Source organism: Rhinoderma darwinii, chromosome 13, assembly GCF_050947455.1.
Source record: "Rhinoderma darwinii isolate aRhiDar2 chromosome 13, aRhiDar2.hap1, whole genome shotgun sequence".
Classification (NCBI taxonomy): Eukaryota; Metazoa; Chordata; class Amphibia; order Anura; family Rhinodermatidae; genus Rhinoderma; species Rhinoderma darwinii.
This window is the reverse complement of record NC_134699.1, coordinates 45,791,323-45,815,369: the sequence shown is the minus strand read 5'-3', so window position 1 is coordinate 45,815,369 and position 24,047 is coordinate 45,791,323. Positions and strand designations below refer to the sequence as shown.

At 41.8% G+C, this 24,047-nt stretch overlaps 1 protein-coding gene across 2 annotated transcripts; it reads left to right on the top strand.

Moving 5' to 3' along the window:
- The first annotated feature begins 2,168 nt into the window (after positions 1–2,168).
- On the top strand, positions 2,169–22,931 carry LOC142665765 (uncharacterized). Of its 2 annotated transcripts, none has more exons than XM_075845519.1 (4): positions 2,169–2,244; positions 12,830–13,153; positions 14,209–14,360; positions 21,127–22,931. In XM_075845519.1, the coding sequence occupies exons 1-4, from the start codon at positions 2,181–2,183 to the stop codon at positions 21,244–21,246; spliced, it is 660 nt and encodes a 219-aa protein (XP_075701634.1). In that variant the 5' UTR covers positions 2,169–2,180; the 3' UTR covers positions 21,247–22,931. The 2 variants fall into 2 exon arrangements, with proteins under 2 accessions (XP_075701634.1, XP_075701633.1); XM_075845518.1 differs by having other exon boundaries at positions 14,206–14,360.
- Positions 22,932–24,047: the final 1,116 nt, after the last annotated feature.

Below are 24,047 nucleotides of genomic sequence, written 5' to 3'. Positions count from 1 at the left end.
TTTCAATTATTTAAAAAAAATAAAAATAATAATTCATAGAAAAAAAAGGACGTGGGGCCCCCCCCATTTTTCATAACCAGCCAGATACAACACAGCAGCAGGCTAGCATTACCAGGGTGTGTAGGTCACTGTTTTTGGTCTCCCCCAGCCTAATAATACCAGCCTGCGGCCGCCCCAGTGACCGAGCATTGCTACAGATGGTCAGGTACTGGATTGTACCTGGCTCTTCCTGACGGCAGTGGGTACCGGGGTAATAATGGCTGTAAGTGTTAGCCTTTTTATTGGCTAACATTAAGGCCTGCCTTAGTAATGGACGCTGTCAATCAGCCAGCGGCCATAACTAAAGTGGTAGTAATAAAAGTTTAAAAGAAAATACAAAGACATAGAAAAAATATTTTATTGAAATAAAACCCCCACACACAACCCTCATTAACCATTTTGTTGAAACTACAAAAAGCCGTCATCGAAGTAGTCCTCTAATCCGACGTAGTCCAACGACCGAACCTGTAAAACTTATACTGTATAAGATTACTATCTGCTGGGGCCCTGTATCTAAGCCTAACATGTGGTAGGCTTAGATACAGGACCCATCAGACAGTATCATACATGGCCATACATACATCCATGCATATATACCCCCATATAGAAGTTAGTCCATTGTCTGTGTTCCCATATAAAAGCTAATCCCCCAGTTTGGTGCCTTTGCTCCAATAAAAATAATTACAAAAAACTCACCTAACAAGTTCCCACGATGAGCTGAATGGTCCCGTCACTGCCTTCTTACTGGTACTTGGCGCCACTCGTATCCACAATAACAAAGCGGTGGGCACAGATGACGTAATCACATCAGCGTGACATGATTACATCATCTGCAACGCAACGCATTGTTATTGTGGATGCGAGCGGCGCCAAGTACCTGTAAGAAGGCAGTGACGGGACCGTTCAGCTCGTCGAAGGAACGTTTTAGGTAAAAAAAAAATTATTATTTTTATCTGCTCCTCTCTGGAATCTACCACGGACGGCTATAGTTAATTTAAGCAGGTGGGCAGTGTAAAGCACCCGGTGGCCGAGGGGGAGCTACAAGAACAGTGGGTCCTGGTACTTTAAGGGGTTAAACAACAGAGACTGATTTTTTGGGTTATATTCACGCACAGCAGATTTTTTTTTCGGAAACCACTAAGATAGCCTAAGATTTTGCAGCCAGAATTTTTTTTTGATCTGCCTGCACACCATTTGCCTTATTTTTCGAGGCGTTTTCACTCACGCCCATTGAGCGCAACGGGCAAAAACGCAGCTAAATACGCTTTCTCTGCCTCCCATTGAAAGCCGATGCTCAATGTATTCTGAATGATTTTTCTCTTCTGTATGGCTTATTCTGAATTTACAGCGAATTACAAACTGTGCCAGACCTATGACCACCTAAACTGAAATTTGCAAATATACGGTACAGCGTCTTCAGAGTTGGGGGGTCCACACTTTGTGAACTGCCCGGGGCCTCCTGTACCCTTAATCCGCCCCTATGTGTTCATGTACAAAAAAAGGAAGCAGGTTGGTTTAAAAACATACCCATTTTAAAGAAATATGTATATAGCATTTAAAATAAAATGTAAAGTGTAGCTAAACGTTTGACAAACTTCTGACATGTCATAATGACATGTCAGAAGTTTTGATTGGTGGGGGACCGAACACTGAGACCCCCACCAATCGCTCAAACGAAGCGGCAGAAGTACTTGCGTGAGCGCTCAGCCGCTTCGTCTCTTATTCGGCTTTTTCCAGAATGCCGATGTATCGGAGTACGTTCTATTGAGCCTGTACACCGCTGCATTGATTTCCGGAAAAAGCTGAACAGAAACGAAGCGGCTGAGCGCTCACACGAGCGCTTCAGCTGCTTCGTTCTAGCGATTGGTGGGAGTCACAGTGCTCGGACCCCCACCAATCCAAACTTCTGACATGTCACTGTGACATGTCAGAAGTTTATAAATCGTTTAGCTACACTTTAAGAGATGTATTAATGGTCTGTAAAGTGTACAGACAAGGACGAGTAGAGGAAACTATCTGCGTAAGAAGACAGAGGAGGAGTCTGAGGTTTGCGTGTAAAGAGGGAGAGCTCTGTCTCACTATGTGTCTACTCAGAAATTTTCCTCCCACACAGTCATAATAGAATGAGAAGTTTAGTAGAAATGAAGCTGACGATTTTTCTTTCTCTCCTGTGTTCTGGTCTTGGTTATGACAGTTGCATTAAAGGTACAGTATGAGATATTAGAATTATTGATATGACATCCATTTATTAGTAGCACAATAGTGGTTATTTGATGAGGATATGCTAAGAAAAGGTTTCAGCTATTTATAGCTCTACACGGCGGCATAATCAATTTCCTGCACGGGTGTCCCGTTGCAGGCTGGAGCCGGGGCTTGGCTGTCTGATGTCAGCCGGGCTCCTGCTTTAACGGTAGGGATCGAAGTTTACTTAGATCGCGGCCGTTTAGCCCCTCAAATTCCGTGGTCATTAGAGACCGCTACATTTCAGTTGTTTACAGAGGGAGTGAGCTCCCTCTGTCACCCATCGGTCGGCCCGCAATTGCGGGCATCCGATGGGTGCCATGGCAGCCGGGGGGCCTAACAAAGGCCCCCAGGTCTGCCCTGGTTATATACCTATTAGGATGCACCAGAGGCACGTCCTAATAGATGCTTGTCAGTTTTATACTGACAGGCAATAATGCTCTGGTATACGAAGTATACCAAAGCATTATATATGCGATCTGAAGATCACATAGTGAAGTCTCCTAGTGAGACTGAAAAAATAATTAATGTCAAATAAAAATTAATAAGGTACACATTAAGAAAAATAAAACCATTTTTTTGCCATAAAAAAATGGTTTTATTTTGTAAAACTGTAAAAACAAAATAAAAACTACACACATATGTTATCCTCGCAATCGTAATGACCCAAAACATAAAGTTATCATATTATTTAAACCGCAAGTTGAACCCCGTAAAAAAAACGCAAAAAAAGAACAGCAAAATTGCTATTTTTTCCCATTCACCGCAAAAAATAATAATAAAAGGTTAATCAATAAGTCCCATGTACCCCAAAATTGTAGCAATGATGTCCCGCAAAAAAAAGCCCTCATATGGCGACATTGATGTAAAAATAAAAAAGTTATGGCCCTTGGAAAGCGGCGATGCAAAATAAAATAATTTTAGTTCAAAAGCGTTTTTATTCTGCAAAAGTTGTAAAACATAAAAAAAAACATAGAATAAAGGTAGCATGTTATTTACGCCACACAGTAATCGGCGTAAATGTAAAATGCATAGAACAATGCCTAAATTGCTGTTTTTTTAATATCCCCCCCAAAAAAAGTTAATAAAAGTTAATAAAAAAATTCTATATACCCCAAAATTGTGCCATTGAAAAATACAGCTTATCCCGCAAAAAACAAGTCCTCATACAGCCATGTCCACGTGAAAATAAAAAAGTTATAGCTCTTCAAATATGACGATGGAAAAAAAAAAAAATGGCTTGGTCATTAGGGCCCAGAATGCATGCAGGGGGAAGGAGTTAAAGAGGAAAAAAAAAGTCCAATGTAAATATGATTTACACTTTTTTGCTTAAAATAGAGCAGTTGGGTGGGTAGTGTATTATTTTTGGAGAAAAAAAAGTACTCCCGACATCCGGCGTATATATACGGCACACGCCGGGTGGGGGAGTATGGAGCGGGCTCACGGGCTGAGCCCGCTCCATAGAGCGAGTGTGTCGGCTTTGTGTTACAGCCGACACTTCCGTTTAACGAGTGGGATCCCGTTGGAGCGCGATCCCGCTTGTTTAACCCGTCAATAGCGACCGTGGCATTTAAATGACTAAAAACAGGGGGCTCAGTAACGTTCCAACGCCCCCCCCCCGCAGTGAGATCGGGGGGGGGGGTACCGTTGGTTGGAATGACAGTCTGGGGGCCTCATGAAGTCCATAGGAGACTGTCAGAATCACGATATACTGCAATATATTATAGTATTGCAGTATATTGTGCAAGTGATCTGACGATCGTTGGATAAAGTCCCCTAGGAGGACAAGTAAAAAAGTAAAAAACAGTAAAATAAAGGTTTTTTTAATAAATAAAAAAATGAAAAGTAAAAAAAAATACCTTTTCCCATTTCCCTCAAGCACAGTGTAAAAAAAATAAAAAGATAACATAACTGGTATCGACGCGTCCGTAAAAGTCTGAACTTGTTTTTGCACTTTGCAAAGGCATTTGACACTGTCCCTCAAAGACGTCTAATGGGTAAATTAAGGACTATAGGTTTAGGAAGTATAGTTTGTAATTGGATTGAGAATTGGCTCAAGGAACGTATCCAGAGAGTTGTGGTCAATGATTCCTACTCTGAATGGTCCCCGGTTATAAGTGGTGTACCCCAGGGTTCCGTGCTGGGACCACTATTATTCAACTTATTTATTAATGATATAGAGGATGGGATTAATAGCACTATTTCTATTTTTGCAGATGACACCAAGCTATGTAGTAATGTTCAGTCTATGGAAGATGTTCGTGAATTGCAAGCGGATTTAAACAAACTGAGTGTTTGGGCGTCCACTTGGCAAATGAGGTTTAATGTAGATAAATGTAAAGTTATGCACCGGGGTACCAACAACCTGCATGCATCATATGTCCTAGGGGGAGCTACACTGGGGGAGTCACTTGTTGAGAAGGATCTGGGTGTACTTGTAGATCATAGACTAGATAACAGCATGCAATGTCAATCAGCTGCTTCTAAGGCCAGCAAGATATTGTCGTGTATTAAAAGAGGCATGGACTCGCGGGACAGGGATGTAATATTACCACTTTACAAAGCATTAGTGAGGCCTCATCTAGAATATGCAGTTCAGTTCTGGGCTCCAGTTCATAGAAAGGATAACCTGGAGTTAGAAAAAATACAAAGAAGAGCAACAAAGCCAATAAGGGGCATGGAGAATCTAAGTTATGAGGAAAGATTAAAAGAACTAAACCTATTTAGCCTTGAAAAAAGACGTCTAAGGGGGGGACATAATTAACTTCTATAAATATATGAATGGCACATACAAAAAATATGGTGAAATCTTGTTGCATGTAAAACCCCCTAAAAAAACAAGGGGGCACTCCCTCCGTCTGGAGAAAAAAGGTTCAACCTGCAGAGGGACAAGCCTTCTTTACTGTGAGAACTGTGAATCTATGAAATAGTCAAAGCAGGGACAGTAGATGGCTTTAAAAAAGGCTTAGATAATTTCCTAGAACAAAAAAATATAATCTCCTATGTGTGGAAATTTTTCCCTTCTCTTTCCCATCTCTTGGTTGAACTTGATGGACATGTGTCTTTTTTCAACCATACAAACTATGTAACTATTACAATATATCATTATTTAGTCCGCACAGTGAATGCTGTGTAAAAAAAAAAATTAAAAACATCAGAATTGCTGGTTTTTTTGTCCCTTCATCTCCCATAAAAATGAAATAAAAAGTGATCAAAAAGTCTCACGTACCCCAAAATGGTACCAATATACACTACAGCTCGCCCCGCAAAAAATAAGCTCTCATACCACTAAATCGACGGAAAAATAAAAAAGTTATGGCTCTCAGAATTTGGCGACACAAAATAAATTAAATTTTTTGCACTTAGGTTTTTACTTGTAAAAGTAGTAAAATATAGAAAAAACTATATATATTTGGTATCGCCGTAATCGTATTGACCCAGAGAATAAAGTTAACATGTTGTTATAATTGCACAGTGAATTCTGTAAAAACTAAGCGCAAAAAACCATTGGGGAATCGTTGTGTTTTTCATTTTCTACCCCACAAATAATTTTTTTCCTGTTTCCTGGTACATTATATGGCAAAATAAATGGTGCTATAAAAAACTACAACTCGTCTCGCAAAAATCAAGCCCTCATAGGATTATATCGATGGAAAAATAAAAAAGTTATGGCTTTTGGAAGGTGGGGAGGAAAAAACGAAAATGAAAAAATCTGAAAAATGGCTGCGGCGGGAAGGGGTTAATCATCTTTGAATATTATATTGTCATTCTTATTAGATTGTTATTGTTAAAGATTATACTGTCATTTTGATTGTTATCAATCTTTATGTCTATGGCCAACTAAGTTATATGGACATTGGATGGAACCATAGAAAAATAATTACTGTATGATCGACTATTGTTAAATTGTTTGGATTCTTAATGCTAATTGTTATGTCTGGGACCAGATTTAGGCATCATTCACTGTAGTCTAAATATGTGACAGTTCGTTCTGTTTACCAGGGTTGCCAACCACCGATAAAATCCCAGGTAGTCTGCAATAATAGGGACTTTGGTCAATGTTCATAATAAAAAGTAGATGCGTCTGTGATTGTTGTTGTTTTTTTCCCGCTGAGGATGTTAATGTGGGTTATTGTGATAGATAAATATCCCAATATCACACATATCATCATTTTTACAGTTAACAGTAAATGCTTCTAAAGTGTTTATAATAGTCCCTCACCTATAGACATATATTACTTATCATCTTTATCTTTGCTTTTTAGTTTTTCAATATGCTTGTGAAAATTAGTCTGTCTGTGATTTGCTAAATTGTCCAAAATACTGTCAGCCTGTCAAGGATATAGTGAACGGCAACTAATTAAATGATATATGGTAAATTTCAATGAGACTTAGGGTATGTGCACACAACCAATTTTCAGGCGTAATGGAGGCGTTTTACGTTGTCGTGTGCTCTGACGTGTATCAGTGTTACCAATCGTCCGCAAATTCCTGAACAGTCCGTAAAAATAAGGGTCTTTTTTTCAGTGTTCGTAAAAAAATTGATGCGTCCATGATTGTTTTGAAGTGGAATGAGTTTGTGCCATTTATTGGGATTGTAATTACCATTGGCTTAGAGGTCACAGTACATGCTGCTAATGTGTTCATATCACTGTTCTAAGCTATAGACATCTATTACTTCTAATCTTTATGATTCATGGTGGTTTTCCAAATTGTCCGTAAAAAAATGTTTGCTGTCCGTGATTTTTGGATAAGTTATCCTGAAAAATATAGGGTTGGCAACTTTGATATGTAGGCTGAGGGAAACTGGACCTTGCAGCAATGCTCTGAATTAACTGGGGTTTACAAAAGTTACAGAGTTGGACAAATTGTGGTAATTACAGCTTCTTGTTTTTGGATTGAGTTAATTCAGCAGGCCCCTGGTCTATTTATGTCTATTAGTCTCTGAGCAAAGTTATGTCAGCTATGGACATCCAAGAGTTAAATGAGAGTAGATTAATACCTCTTCAGAAGAAGACCTCTTTGAGAAGACTTCTATTGATCTAGACAAGATTTTTCTATCTTATGTATCTTATGAGTAGAGCCATATTCTTTCCTCTAATTGACCATTTTCCCTCCAATTTTTATAGTCGCCTAAGAGAGGTCTCACTGTGTTTAACCTGATGAAAATGATTTTTAAGTGGGAATCACAGGCTACAGCGGTCACATTGGATTAAACGTCATTCCAGAAGGCCGGTCTGCAGGACATCAGAGTTTTCTTCTTTTTTTTTTTTTTTTTAAACATGCAGTTTTCCACTGCGGACATTCTGACCGAAAAACTGCACCACAATTTGGTGCCAGAACTCCCTATGGGGCCCAGGGCGGATACGCTGTGTGAACATAGCCTTACAAGTGCAGGAGCTTCAAATTACACCTCTGACAAAGATATAAAATTAAGGGCACCTATTTGTATTCATACCTCCCAACTTTTGAATTCGGAAAAGAGGGACATTTTAAGCCACGCCCCCTAACCATGCCCAATATCACAAATAAATACATCAAATCACGGCCAGATCCTTCTGCAAATAACACACACACATTCTCACTGCGGATCTCTAGACTGTCTGGATATCACAGATATTATGGGTCCGGTTATATTGTCTTTATGTTACTTCTCCTATCTTGGGTATAATATTTTGCTCATCATGGCGGCAGCAGCTGCAGGACAAACCAAAAGGCTGAGAACAATGAAAGTCAAGAGGGAGACCCTGTGGTGGATGACTTTTCAATTGACAGGTAGCAGCGTTACATGATGGGGATTTTTTTTCCAGTTGTGTAACTCTGCTACCGGTCAATGGAAAAATCATCCACCAGAGCCCCCCTGTAGATTGCTCCACACACAGCCCCCCTGTACATAGCGCCAGACACAGCCCCCCTGTAGATAGCGTCAGATACAGCCCCCTGTAGATAGCGTCAGACAGCCCCCCTGTAGATAGCTCCACACACAGCCCCCCTGTAGATAGTGCCAGACACAGTCCCCCTGTAGATAGCTCCAGTCACAGCCCCCTGTAGATAGTTCCACACACAGCCCCCCTGTAGATAGCGTCAGATACAGCCCCCTGTATATAGCGTCAGACAGCCCCCTGTAGATAGCTCCAGACACAGCCCCCCTGTACATAGCTCCATACACAGCCCCCTGTAGATAGTGCCAGATACAGCTCCCCTGTACATAGCGTCAAATACAGCCCCGCTGAAGATAGTGCCACACACAGCCCCCTGTAGATAGCGCCAGACACAGCCCCCTGTAGATAGCATCAGATACAGCCCCCTGTAGATAGTGCCACACACATCCCCCTGTAGATAGCTCCACACACAGTCCCATGTACATAGCGCCACACACAGCACCCCTGTAGATAGCTCCACACACAGCACCCCTGTAGATAGCTCCACACACAGCCCCCCAGTAGATAGCTCCACACACAGTCCCCCTGTAGGTGCCACATTGCCGCCAGAGCGGAGGGCGTTAGAGGTAGGCTTTATTCACACGACAGGGTCCGAGTGTCGGCCGATAAAAACGGCCGTTTTGGGCCGTTTTTCCCAGCCATTTTGCATCTGTTCCGATTACGTTCCGGGCCGTGTTGCCGTTTTTAACGGCCGATTTTGACCCGTTTTGCATCCGTTTTTTTCCCTGTCCGTTTTAAAATTGGATGAATTTAATTGAAATTTGTTGCCACACAGTTTCCTCTGTAGATAATGCCACTGCCCCCCTGGTAGGTAATGCCACACAGCCCCCTGTAGGTAATGCCACCCAGCCCCCTGTAGGTAATGCCACCCAGCCCCCTGTAGGTAATGCCACCCAGCCCCCTGCAGGTAATGTCATCCAGCCCCCTGTAGGTAATGCCACCCATCCCCCCCTTCCAGGAGAAGTCACTGACTTCAATGTCCATATATGGACAGTGTAGTCACTGACTTCTCCTGGAGAGGAATCCCCGGCCACAGGGTCGGGGATTCCGCTTCAGAAGTGAGTGACGTCACTGTGTCCATATATGGACAGTGTGGTCACTCACTTCTCCTGTAGCGGAATCCCCAATCCACAGCTGGGGATTGGGGATTCCGACTCCTACAGGGAGCAAAAAAAGACCCTCCTCCTCCTCACATGCACTCTGCACTTTGAGGAGGAGGAGGAGAGAGAGCGCGAGTGACGGAAGATACGTCCGTCACTCGGGACACATTCCGGTGATGGCCGTGTATTACCCAGCCCCATAGACTTCTATGGGAGCTTTGCAGCCGGGTAAACGGCCGAAAATAGAGCATGTCCCATTTTTGGACGGCCAGGTTTCCCGGGCCGTCAAAAAATCAGTTGTGGTTAGGGGTCTATTGTTCCTACTGCAGCCGTGTGACAGCCGTTTTATGAACGGCGGTCACCCGGCCGGGAAACCCTGTCGTGTGAATAAGGGCTTAGCCGGCCCTACTGCTGCCACTCTCCGCTCTGCTTTGACATCACTCACCATCAGGAACAGGCAGGAGTCTTGCAGTGGCGTTCTCACTGATGTCGATGCTGGCCCGGGAGTGAACCAGTCCAGTCACCTGACCAGTGAGGTCAGATAACAGGTCAAGTGACAGGTCAGGTGACGACTGGACTGGTCCACTCACGAGCCGGCATCAATCCCAGTGAGTACACCGCCGCAAGACTCCTGCCTTCTTCTGATTGCAGCTGCAGTCAACAGCGATCAGCTGTTCTGATGCAGCGCCCAGCGTGACATTTTGCAGACCGACCGGGACAGCGGTGAGAAATCGGGACTGTCCCGCCGGATCCGGGACGGTTGGGAGGTTTGTGTTTTGATTAAGCTTATGTTCAGCGGGAAATTTAGAAAATACATTTTTGTTAAGCATAAAATCTTCTGCATGAGCACCCACTTCAATTAATTTCTTGTTATAATTCCATCAAGAAATTGCTAAAAAAAAAGAACATGCAACATAAAAATACTACAAACAAAAGTGTGTTAACCCTTTGACTGCTGAAGAACAGTGTGTATAAGTTTTGGCTACCTATAAGCCTAAATCTTGGTAGGTGGTGGTGAGGGCAAGTGTTTATCGGGTGTGGCAACTGTATTTGGTGGAATTTATGCTCAATTTGCAACCTGAGTGGAAGAGTCCAAGAGTGAGTGAGTGAGTGAGTGAGTGAGTGAGTGAGTGAAAAAAGATTAACCTCTTACAGTCGCACCCACATCACTGGGTGCTGGGAAGGTGGGCATGGGAAAATCATCATATAATTTATATACACTTTTAATAGTTCCAAAGATTGTAGAGTGGCTAAATCAGAGACATAGCTAAAGGGGTGCAGGGGTAGCAGTCGCACCTGGGCCCTAGTGCCTGAGGGGGCCCAAAGACCTATCTTACACATAGGAAGACAGTTTTATAAATGGCACATGGTAGGTGAGCGTCCCTGGTAACAATTTTGCATTGGGGCCTAGAAGCTTCAAGTTACTCCTCTGGGCTAAATTAAATAGAAAGAAAGTGTATTAGAAAAAATAAGATGTTTCATAAATACAACTCATTTAGAAATAACATAATTTTAACACCCTGCCCTTGTCAGAAATGCTGAAAGGGCCTTTACATGTACCACAAAAAGTTAAATAAAGCATTCAGAAAAAAACTATGGAGAGTGGCAGACTTATTTATTTATCTTGGTCTTGAGGCTTTTGGCATGATAACCAGATGTAAGTGAATTCAATATCGCTTAACATCAAGATACTTAAAGGGGTTATCCGGGTTGATGGCCTATCCTTAGGATAAGTCATCAATATTAGATTGGTGGGGGTCCCACTGACAGCGCCGTTAATTTGGTAGAGGGTCCGTGCAAGGTATTGCACCACTGTCCCATTCACTACAAATGTAACAGTACATGCAAGCACAAATGGAGAGGAAAACCATGTAAACAATGAAAAGTCTTCAAACAGCTGACTGGGGGGGGGGGGGCGTGGTGCCGTCAGTCGGACCGCCAGCAATCTAATATTGATGGCCTTCCCTAAGGATAGGCCATCAATTTTGATAACCCCTTTATGTTTCGGATTAACCAGTCAGAGGTCTTCAGTTTGCTTGAGAAAAGGTTGTTAACCACTTTAAGTTAACGGCTAGATGTCTAACATTGGAAATCTGCCATAGTACCTGTTAAGGAAGCTATTTAGCCCAGGGTGAAATACAGTATGTTTACATCTTGTAAGTGCTGATGACTAAATGAAGGACTACTTCATAGACTTTTCACACAGTTTGTGATAATTTCTCCTTTTATGTTTATATTTCAGCCCTCTAAATAACTTTAAAGGGTAATGTGCAGTAAACATTGCAAATACAGTCAACACCTTCTAGTTGGTTGTATGTCTCTTTTCCCTTGTTTTACACATTGTAACGTCATCTGGGTTGTGGACCCTCTGGACTCCTCCAGAGATGAAAGTAGCAACTGGCAACTGGAGCAGAGGACAGGCTCACATATAAAGCCCTAGGTGTGCAGGGAAAGTCTGGGGACACTTTATGGTGCACGCTGACCCTTTAAGATGCAGGAAGTGCGCTCGTGCCCGCCCTATAGTCAGATCCAGCAGTGTGGAATCGCAGGAACTGTACAGCGTGTACCAAAGGAAACCTGGCTGTTGCGCTTGCTGGGAGCGTTAGAGCGCCAGCGTTACACACATCTTATATATTGCCATTATCTATTAAATTATTCTTATACCTCGGAAATGTGAAGTTTAATGTAACCTTTTACGGTCTGGCCTTAGATTACGTGGATCTCCATGCATAACTTTTTTGGCAGAGAAGTGGTAAATTTCATTGAATTTAGATAAATGTAAGGTTATGCACTTGGGATAAGAAAACACATTTTACTATATAAATAGAAACTGGGTAAAATTTACATTAGAACAAAATTGTTTGTATTGGTAAATTGCAATAAATTAATATTGGAAAACATCATGCAATCGATCCAACGGACGCTGCTTCAATTTCCATAGGGGGACTAATAAAAAAAAGTAAAAGACAGTCAAATAAAAACATTTTTAATGTTCCAAAAAATATATATTAAAAGTTAAAAAAAAAACTTTTCCCATTTGTTCCCTAAAGTAATGTTCAAAAAATAAAAGTTAACATTTTGCCGCGTCCGTAAAAGTCTGTAAAAGTGAAAGCTGAATCTGTGTGTACACGCAGGATCTAGCTAATACTAATAATAATAATCAAATCTAAGTTGATCAACTGAGATGTAATCGTTATTAGCTGGATCCTGTGTGTCAGTGACACGCAGAACCAGCTTTCACCGGAGGGTAGTGCAGCTGAATTGACGGAATCGGCTTTGACGGAAGGATACAGCTTCTATGTATGCAGGATACACCAAAGTTGTATCAGAAATAGTAAAACATTATCCAATAAAAGTAATTTTAACAGTTGTTTTAAATCATCTCAAACATTGATTTTTTTTTTTTTTTTTTTTTAAATAAGCATTTTGATTCAAAGGTGTACATAGACTTTAAAGCATGAATTCTGGACTGCCTTTCAAAAGTTAGTTTTTATTTTGTTTCCTTAGTGAATAGAGAGAACATACTGCAAGAACCCGATCGAATAGAGCTTAATTCTGGAGGAAAAGCTGTTCTCACTTGCTCTGTGCTTGAGTCTTCCACAATAGGAAGCAATATGAGGAAACGTTTCAAGAAAATATTGTCCATCGTGAATAATAGCAGTTCTATAGATGATGATTATAAGGATCGATTGTCAAATTCTGGAAATAGTTCTCATTTTAGTGTAACATTGAAGAATCTGACAGTAAATGACACCGACGTTTATCTTTGCTGTGCATTAACAATGAAGTACATTGAGATCTGTTCAAGTGGAACTTTAATTATTGTGCACGGTGAGTGTCTTTTTATTTTGTTTTATGATGTTGAAATCAATGTACAGGTAAGAGCCATATACTTGTTTCCAAAATCAGGATTAAATCCTGTCGAGAAAATGCTGGAAAATTTACCCAAATATCCTGGGAGAAAGGTTTTCTTTTTTTCCCACAACAGGATGGGATAATGCTTTTGAGATCAAATATGAAGGCTAATAATACTGAATAAAGCATATGTTATGAATATTGTCTAAAAAAAAATCAAAAGACCTAATTTACCAATTTCATGACTGGGATATTTTAGTCCCCCTTTTGAATGCTGCGTTCTAAAGGTAATTGTTTTTTTTTTTCATTTCTTAGTCTACCTAAGTAAAACAATAAAAATTCCAGGACAATTAGGACTTTCTAATTGTTCTAAATTAAAGCTAATATATATTTATATATTTATGTGCTGTTCTAAAGTACAGTTGTTGATTAATAAAATTTACCATCTGATTCTCCCGTACATAGCGAGACCAAATATGTGTACGTTGTCCAATATATAATATCACTATTGCACTGAGAAGAAAGACCCAAGGCTTGACACAGCTTCTACACATTGGTAATAATCATCCAGCTACAGAATTTTTTTTTTAGCGAATTGCAGGAGCAGATAGGACTGGGGAGAGCAGAGAAAAAAATTAGTCGCAGGTATAGTTTTCCTATGTTTGGGTAAACGTACATTCTGCGTGAGCACCTGAAAACCATGCAAAAATTTTAATGCTATGCAAGATGTCTATTGCTGATGTGCATGGGTTCATGAGGTGTGCGCTTTTAGTTGAGAGTACTGCCTTAGTGTCCCTCACTCTTACCGAGTATAAAATGTACATTTCACAGGTTGGTTTATATTGTGCACTATGTATGAAACTGGTGGGTTGTGCCCAATATCAATGGCACCCAAGGTCTTTTTACAATGAGTGACCTGTATGAATACAGGTCACCCAATATAAAGAGAATGATGTAAAAATGGAAAGCATCTATTCTGTATTACTCCTGGCCTTTTTGATGAAAGGTATAATTCTCTCTCTTTTTAGCAGAAGTAACATATAAAGTGAAGGACACTGCCAAAGAGGAAATGGAACAAGGATACAGAAAAAATTCATTCGGTCCCACTACGTATATCATCACAATATCGGCAATGCTTGTTCTCTGTTTGGCTGTACTTATGTATATGAAACTCAAAAAAACAGTAAGTAATTTAAGGTTGGAAAAACACTAATTATACTAAGTATCATGGGCGTAATTATAGCCATAGCAGCAGCTGTGGGGCTCAGAGGTTGAGGGAGCCAGCTCATGTACAAGAACGTTGTTCTTTTTTGTGGGAAATAACAAGTTGGTTCTGCTTAAAGCACTACAATGTTGGTTCTCTGATATATGGCACAATTCTCCATATCTTTAACGCGTACCTCCAATGACATTGCCTAAAAATAGGCTTCCCAGCCCAAGATCCAGCCATTATACATGTAAGAGACTAAATGTAAAAACTTCTCTTGCTTATTCATCAAATGGACGGGCACTTCCTAATTGTGACACCAGCTAAGGGAATTGAAGTCAGAGCTAAGCCCTTATATTCCAGGATGCTTTGCTTTCATCTCATGCACTAGAATATCAGCTCAACCAATCAGGTCACTGAATTTTCTGCTGCAATCTCTCCCAGCATATAGTATCTATAGACATCTTCTGCAAGGCAATGGTGAAGACAGAGAATTGCTGAGAGCTGCCATCACTGGACCCCTGCATCATGAAAAGTACTTTAATACGGATCCAAGGGTGGTGAATTCAAGGAAGAAAGGCAGCACTCCAGAATGATGTAAAAAAAAAAAAATGGTGTTTATTCACCCAGTGTATAGGCAACGTTTCACCATCCCATTGAAGGAATTTTCAAGCTGAAACTATTATGGTGGCCAGTATCTCTCTGGTTATCTTGTTGTATACGGGCTGGTGATGTCTCACTTTATCACTAGGGCAACGTGATATGTGGTGACCAGTACTGGCGGCATAAAAAACAGCATAGATAGTGCCACACTTAGTGCCACTTGCATATGGTGCCCACACTGCCCCCAGTAGATAGTGCCACACACTGCTCCCAGTATATAGTACCACACACTGCTTAATGTAGATAATGCCACAGTGCCCCCTGTAGATAGTGACATGCACCCCCCTGTATATAGTGACACCCACCCTGTAGATAGTGCTAAACAGCCCCCATGTAGATAGTGCCACATGCCCGCTTCTTAGATAGCTGTTATATTGTATCTGGCTGGTTATGTAAATGGAGTAACCCCATGTGTTGTTTTTTTACAAAATAAATAAATAAATTAAAAAAAAAACGATGTGGGCTCCCCCCCATTTTTCATAGCCAGCCAGATACAATATAGCAGCAGCAGGCTAGCATTACCAGCGTGGGAAGGGCCAGGGTTTTTGGGCCTTACCAGCCTAATAATACCAGCCTGCAGCCGCTGCAGTGCCCGACCATTACTTCAAATTGTCGGGTACTGGTTTGTATCTGACTCTTCCCGATACCCCTATTGTTGGTGGGTATTGGGGTAATAATGGTGTGTTAGTGTTAGCCTTTTCACTGCCTAACACCAAGCCATTCTTTAGTAAGGGACTCTGTCAATCAGACAGCAGCCATTAGTGAGGCAATAGTAATACATTTAAAAAAAATACGCAGACACAGAAAAAGTATATAATTGAAATAAAACACCCCACACACAACCCTCGTTAACCATTTTATTGAAAAAACGCCGTAATCAAAGTAGTTCTCGAATCCGAAGTTGTCCAAAAATAGAACCTGTAAAAAAACACAAACAAACACACAAAAAAATTATGTAAAAAAACGAAGTGGCAGAATCACTCAGGTGAGTGCAGTGCCACTTAGTTTCTGCTCGGCTCTGCTCGGCTTTCTTCAGAAAGCCAAGCAAGCAGTGTACGGACTTATAGACTTGAGCCTGTACACAACATGCTTGGCTTTCTGAGGAAAGCCGAGCAGAAACTAAGCGGCACTGCGCTCACCTGAATGCTTATGCCGCTTAAGTTTAGCGATCAGTGGGGGGTCTCATAGCTTGGACCCCACCAATCAAAACTTCTGACATATCACTATAACATGTCAAACATTTTTCGAAATGATAGGTGCACTTCGAATGTATATCTCTGGCAGCTACCGACATCACTGCCCATATATGGGCAGTGACGTCAGCAGTAGTGCTAGGATCCCTGGTTTGGGCCAGTAGAAGCTCCTGACGTCATTGCCCATTTATGGGTAGTGATGTCAGGAGGTTTCCCTGTCGCCGAGTCCTGGACAGAGCCTCTACTAGCACTCTGCCTGGGAGCCCTAGCACTGCTGCTGATGTCACTGCCCATATGTGGGCAGTGACGTAAGGGGCTTCACCAGACTCAGAATACATGGGCAGAATGCTAGTAGAGGCTCTGCCCAGGACTGAAACCCTGAGCACTGAGACCCTCCCTGATCGCTATAACGAAGTGGCAGAATCACTCAGGTGAGTGCAGTGCCGCTTTGTTTCTGCTCGGCTTTCTTCAGAAAGCCAAGCGAGCGGTGTACAGACTTACAGACTTGAGCCTGTACACAGCTTGCTTAGCTTACTGAGGAGAGCCGAGCAGAAACGAAGTGGCGCTGTGCACACCTGAGCGCTTATGGCACTTAATTTTAGCAATCGGCGGGGGTCTCATAACTCGGACCCCCACCAATCAAAACCTCTGACATATCACTATAACATGTCAAAAGTTTTTTGAAATGACAGGTGCACTTCAAATGTAGATCTCTGGCAGCTACCGACATCAATGCCCATATATGGGCAGTGATATCAGCAGCAGTGCTAGGATCCCCAGGCCGGGCCAGGAAAAGCTCCTGACATCATTGCCCATTTATGGGCAGACATGTCAGGAGGTTTCCCTGGCGCCGAGTCCAGGGCAGAGCCTCTTCTAGCGCTCTGCCTGGGGACCCTAGCACTGCAGTTGACGTCACTGCATATATGAGCAGTGACGTCAGGGGCTTCACCAGTGCTGGAATCCATGGGCAGAGCGCTAGTAGAGGCTCTGCCCGGGACACCGGACCTGGGAATCTTCATATATGGGCAGTGAAGTCAGGAGATTTTCTTTGCCCAGGCCTGCAATAAAATACAGTAGAATACACAGCACATGCTCACCTCCTTTGAAAAAAACTGTTAGAAACTTGGGCAAGCAGTGGTAGCTATTCTGCTTTAGATGGCTGAGAATCGGGAGCGCGCACGTCGACAGGGGTTCCTCCCCTTCAGCTAATCTTCATGAAATCCGTAGCCAGCGTCTGATATTGCTGGCTGCGGATTTCAAATGACAACGAGCGGGGACTGCAGCAGTAACAGCAACAAAAGAGCAGGAAGAGAGGGAAGAAGACTACAGCATAGCAGACTAACGCTTGCAGTAAGGTAAATATAATATATTGAAATGTTTTTTATTGTCTTAAAAGGAACACATATATAAAAAGATTTTTATATTTACAGGTACACTTTAATTATCGCTACTTATGCTGCTGTTTTAGTTTCCCTTCACTAGGTCATCAGGGCCCTTCTAATTTTGCTATGGGGCCTTATGAAATTATACTTTAGCCAAGAATCTACCTTAACATGGCACATTTCAATTTAAAAATATAAAAAAAAATGGTATCTAAATACAGATACACAGTACACTTAAAATAAAATGAAACAATTGAAAGATATTTTATTCATAATCAAGTTTCCCAAAAGAACATCCTGTTTTTTCTTCTTTTTATGAATGTCCACCCTTGAAAACTTTGTGTTCTTTTTGTTTTTCATTTTAAAGAGAAAATGTCACTAGCCCATATATGTACAGCTGAGTGCACCATGTTATAGGCGCTGCTGCACAGATCCTGGGGCACATTAAACTACCTGTCTAGCCTCCTCCATTTTTGAGATATCGGTGCCGCTATATATATACAAGGTAGGAGCAGCACCGTGACAAAAAAACTAATTTGGCTGGTGCTGTGCTTCCAGTAATGAGGAATGACGTCTCCCCATATGATGAATAGAAAAAAAGAGCACTGAAGCAGCACTCAAAGCAAAAAAATGTGAAATTTATTCAACCATGAATAAATTTCACATTTTTTTGCTTTGAGTGCTGCTTCTGTGCTCTTTTTTTCTATATATAGAATGTGGGAAAGGCCGGCCGCCGTGCTCCCATAGGCCCATAAAATACAAAAGAACGGACACGTTGAAGAATTTTCTGAACATTTCTACGGCACGGACACTCATCCGTAGCGATATGGAAAGGTGTCCACGGCCAATAAAACTGAATGGGCCTGAGAGTTTTTACGGTCGTGTGCATGGGGCCTTACTTTTTTAGATACAGCTGCTCTCTATTCTCTATACAGAGCAGCTGTATCATTCGCTATTCACTGAATCTGTCAGACCCAAGGACCTGACAGGTTCAGTGTCGGCGGGTCCTACGTTTCTCTGACACGCACTATCCACCTGTTATCTATCACATCTAAGTTCATAACTTAGATGTGATAGTTTACAGGTGCATCCTGCATGTAAAGAGAATAGAGAGCAGCTGTTTCTAAAAAAGTAAAAATAATTTTTAATAAAAAGTATTTACAAAATAACACAAAACACACTGATTTGTTTAAAAAAAATATGTTGCCTTTCTAAGGTAAACATTCCCCATTCTTGATGCTGAGAATCAATGAGCAAGATGAAATGCCATTTATGATAAAAACGGAAAAAAAATTGGGACAGTTTGTTACTGTGGTCATATGTGGAAGTATTAGTTAAAGAGACTCTGTCACCACATTATAAGTGCCCTATCTCCTATATAATGGAGATGGGCGCTGTAATGTAGGTGACAGTAATGCTTTTTATTTTGAAAAACGATCTATTTTAAACCACTTTATGAGCGATTTTTAGCTTTATGCTAATGAGCTTCTTAATGCCCAACTGGGCATGTTTTTACGTTAGACCAAGTGGGCGTTGTACAGAGGAGTGTATGACGCTGACCAATCAGTGACTAATCAGCGTCATGCACTTCTCTCCATTCATTTACACTGCACTAGCGATATAGTTATATCGCTATGTGCAGCTACAAACACAAACACTAACATTACTGTAGTGTCCTGATAATGAATATGCATCACTACCAGCCAGGACGTGATGTTTATTCAGAATCCTGACATGTCTGTAGTGTCTCTGTGAGATTCCAGCAATGCAAGCGTAATCTCGCGAGATTACGATGTAAACTGTAATTTCAAACGAGATTACGCTTGCCTTGCTGGAATCTCACAGAAAAGATTCAGAAGTGTCAGGATTTTAAATAAACATCACGTCCACGCTGGTAGTGATGTATATTCATTATCAGAACACTGCAGTAATGTTAGGGTTTGTGTTTGAGGCTGCACATAACGATAGAACTATATCGCTAGTGCAGTGTAAATGAATGGAGAGAAGTGCATGATGCCGATTGTTCACTGATTGGTCAGCGTCATACACTCCTCTGTACAACGCCCACTTGGTCTAAAGTAAAACACGCCCACTTGGGCATTAAGAAACTCATTAGCATAAAGCTAAAAATCGCTCATAATGTGGTTTAAACTAGATCGTTTTTCTAAATAAAAAGCATTACTGTCACCTACATTATAGCGCCGATCTCCTTATGTAGGAGACAGGGCACTTATAATGTGGTGACAGCCTCTTTAACTCTGGTTGGAACACATTTACCTAATAGGAACTGAATTTTAGAAAGAAGCAAGCTGTTTTGTCAAGTGAATCAACTCTCAGTTAGGGTATATTCACACGGCTTATTCTCGGACGTTTTTCTGGCTGTAAACGTCAAAAAAACGTCTGAAAAATCGAACGCAGAACGCCTCCAAACATCGGCCCATTGATTTAAATGGGAAATACAGCGTTTTGTTCCGACGAGCCATTTTTTTACGCAGCCGTTTTTTTTAAACGACCACGTAAAAACACGCCCGCGAAAAAGAAGTGCATGTCACTTCTTGAGCCGTTTTTGGAGCCATTTTTCATTGACATAATAGAAAAACAGCTCCAAAAACGGCCATAAAAAAGGCAGCGAAAAACGTGAGTTGCTAAAAAAAACGGCTGAAAATCAGGAGCTGTTTTCCCTTGAAAACAGCTCTGTATTTTCTGACATTTTTTACTAAGCATGTGCACATACCCTTACACGTTTCCCTTGCAGCAGCTGTAGGAGAAATATAGCATTACACGTTGTCCATTCAAATGAATGAACATCCATGTAATGCATGGGTCCACCAGAGCAGGAGCTGCTCTTACAGAACGGTTCTCTGTTCTGGAACTTAGAGGGGGGTACAAGCAGGGGACCCTATGATGTCCATATGCCCTAATAGAGCATTTGGGCAAGGGTTATCAAGGTGAGACAACCCCTTTAACACATTGTACTGCAGAGTAATACAATTTGCAAATAGTCCATTGTTCTAAGGGTATGTTCACACGCTTAGCAAAAAACTTCTGAAAATACGGAGCTGTTTCCAAGGGAACACAACTCCTGATTTTCAACCGTTTTTTAATCAAACTAGCGTTTGATCGTTTTTTTACGGCCGTTTTTGGAGCTGTTTTTCTATTGAGTCAATGAAAAACGGCTCCAAAAACGGCTCAACAAGAGACATGCAGTTTTTATGGGCTGTCTTATTACGCGCCGTTTTTTTAAACTGAGGCCTAAAAAAACGCCCCGTCGGAACAGAACGCTGTATTTCCCATTTAAATCAATGGGCAGATGTTTGTAGGCGTTCTGCTTCCGATTTTTCAGCCATTATTCGGGACGTTTACAGCCCGAAAAACGGCAGAAAATAGGCCGTGTGAACATACCCATGAAAGGCAGTGAAAATTCTTGACCAAGAAAAAATGAAACCTTTATCAGTTTCTTCTTGTCACTTTTACTAATAATACCTTTATCTTTTTTTTGGACAGAAGGAAAAACAAAACTTCAATCAGAATACATATGTAGATATGACACAAATCATCCGTCGAAACACAATGGGAAATTCTTTCATCTATAACCGAACTGAAAATGGAACTGTTTCTTCTTAATTTTACATGTGATTTCAGGTGTCTTATTAAAAATGCTCTCTTTGACACAGTTATAAGGCTTCATTCACATATCCGTCAGGGTTCTATTCTGACGTTCTGTTGGAGCTTTCCGTCAGACTAGAGCCCTGACTGAAACAAACGGAAACCATAGGTTTCCGTCGTTTTGACGGTATGAATAGCATAGTCGACTACGGCATTCATTCCGTCAAAACGACGGAACTCGCGTACAACTGAGGCAAACGGAAACCATTGGCACCGGATCCGACACCATTGAAATCAATGGTGATGGACCTATGGTTTCCGTTTGTTTCAGTCAGGATCCCGTTCTAACGGGAAGCTCCAACGGAATGTCAGAACGGGACCTTCACGCAGATGTGAACGAAGCCTAACACATCTATGGACATGCAGGCAACTTTGTTATATGTAGTTTAAGCAACAGTGTCCCTACTTGTTATGCTGTTGGAATCACTAGGTGCTATTTCCAAATGGAGATGCAGTATGATTCATCTTCATCAGTTTTTACCCAATTACATGACAAATAAGCTACTTACAATCAGTGGCCATTGCTAAGGCGATGGTAATAAAGTTAAAAAAAAAAAAACGTACAAAAAATATTTTATTGAAATAAAACCCCCACACAACCCTTGTTAACCATTTTATTCAATATAAAAAAAGCCGACATAGAAGTAGTCTTTGAATCTGACTTAGTCCAACAATCGAACCTGTAAAAAACACAGACACAAAAAAAAACATTAGTAACATTTAAAAAAGCAAAACAATAATTATACTTACCTTCTTGGGTCTGTGACAGATAATGAAGCAGTGACAGCTCTAAGCTCTTATTAGTTAGTTTACATTACATGGTCCCAGGTTATCCCCGGGTCATTGGCCTACTTTTAAAAGTAGGAGAATGAACTGAGGTGCCGGGCACCACGTGATGTAAACTAACCAATTAGATCTTTGAGCGGTCACTGCTTAGTTTACTGAGGCTTGTGAGAAGAGCACGATCACCCGAGATGCGCCAGAATTTTGGCGCATCACGGGCCTGTGCGCCACATAAAAAAACTAGCGCGGGGACTCGTTTAGATATGAAGGAGTCCCTGCAATAGGAGTTATTTGCGGTTATTCACCTACTTTGAAAGTAGGTGAATGATCGCTAGTAACCGGGTAAGGCGATGTTCACATCTGGGTTCGGCATTCCATTGTTCTGCTGCGTCAGGAGGAGCAGAACAACGCAAACGCTGGAAGTGGAAAAGACAACCGATGCATGTGGCTTTACCTGAAACAATAGCGCAGCATGCTGCGCTATTGTTTCCGGTATTTCTGGTGGAATCTGTGATGGAGGACCATCACAGAGACTCCAATGCAGATGGGAATTAGGCATGGGAGACTATGGGTGATGGATGCACATGTATGGCATCCATCACAGGTATGTTAAACTTATACCTCGGGGAGCTCCCAACGTCACTGTCCATATATGGACAGTAACGGCAGGAGCAGTGCTGGAGTCCCTGGGCAGAGCGCTAGTGCCTAGTGGCAAATAAGGGTATGAATAGAGAGCACAACACACAGTATCACACCATATGTGATACTGTCTGATGGGCCCTGTATCTAAATCTACTGAGTGACCACAGGGCCCCAACAGACAATAATCTTATATGCAGAGAGACAGAGAAAATGATCCAGCGCTGATGTAGATTAAAAGGGAAAATCGAGTCCCATGTTTATTTCAGAAAATTCTTAAAATCGAAAGGGAGACGCAGTCCCAAGGCAAAAAGGTAGGAGTAGTTGGGGTGGATGCCCAAGCCTACGCGTTTCGAATGCAGTCTGCGTTCTTAGTCATGGCAGGAAAGAGGCCTTTCCTGCCATGACTAAGAACGCAGAATAAACATGGGACTCGATTTTCCCTTTTAATCTACATCAGCACTGGATCATTTTCTCTGTCTCTCTGCATATATATGCCGTGGGCCGTCGCGGGGATCCGTTTGACGCTGCTTGAAGACGCAGACCGGTGAGCTGGAGGTTTCTCCTTGTTTTCCATATTATCAATAATCTTATACTTACCCTCCTCTTCAGCTCTGGGGCAAGTGCAGGTCCTGATTGCATTAAGCGTCATGAGGTTGTGCACGTCGCACATAGAACTGTGACACTTAGAGATGTCCAGAGCCACATAATAAAACTACTGCTGTTATCTACATTACAGTGCCGATCACATTATGTAAGAGATATGGCACTTATAATCTGGTAACAGCGCCTCTTTAAGCCTACGGTTTTTAACTGTCTTGTACTAATTTTTTGAAGCAATCTACGTCATTGTGATATGAATGGTGCAGTTTTGCTGCAAGTTTCATAATCGCGCCAAAACCGCCCCATTTTTGTTGCGATTATGATAATTGCGGCAAAACCGCATGGTGAATTAAAAAAGTTTACAAACCCTACAAGAGTTGGGGTCAGGAGAGACAAGTAAAGGAGAGACAATGTAGTATGGAGGGAGAGGGGGGGGGGTTGAAGAAGCACTCACCAACCTGTGGCTCTGTACGAGGACCTGAGAGGTGGGCGCACCTTCTCTTCTGCAGAGCTGCTACTATACTGTGGTAGAAGGACCTGATCGGTGGGCGGGGCTTCTGTTCCTCAAAGGCAAGTCAGGTCACGTGGGCATGACGTCAATAAAGGTCCTTAAGTCCACTAAGAAACGGTATCTGTCCAGCTTTAATGCTGCTTATGCAGCATTTTTACATTAGTTACCTCGCGCAAATGTGGAGGTGGTGGGGGGGGGCGTGGGGCCCCTTGGCTTCAGGGCA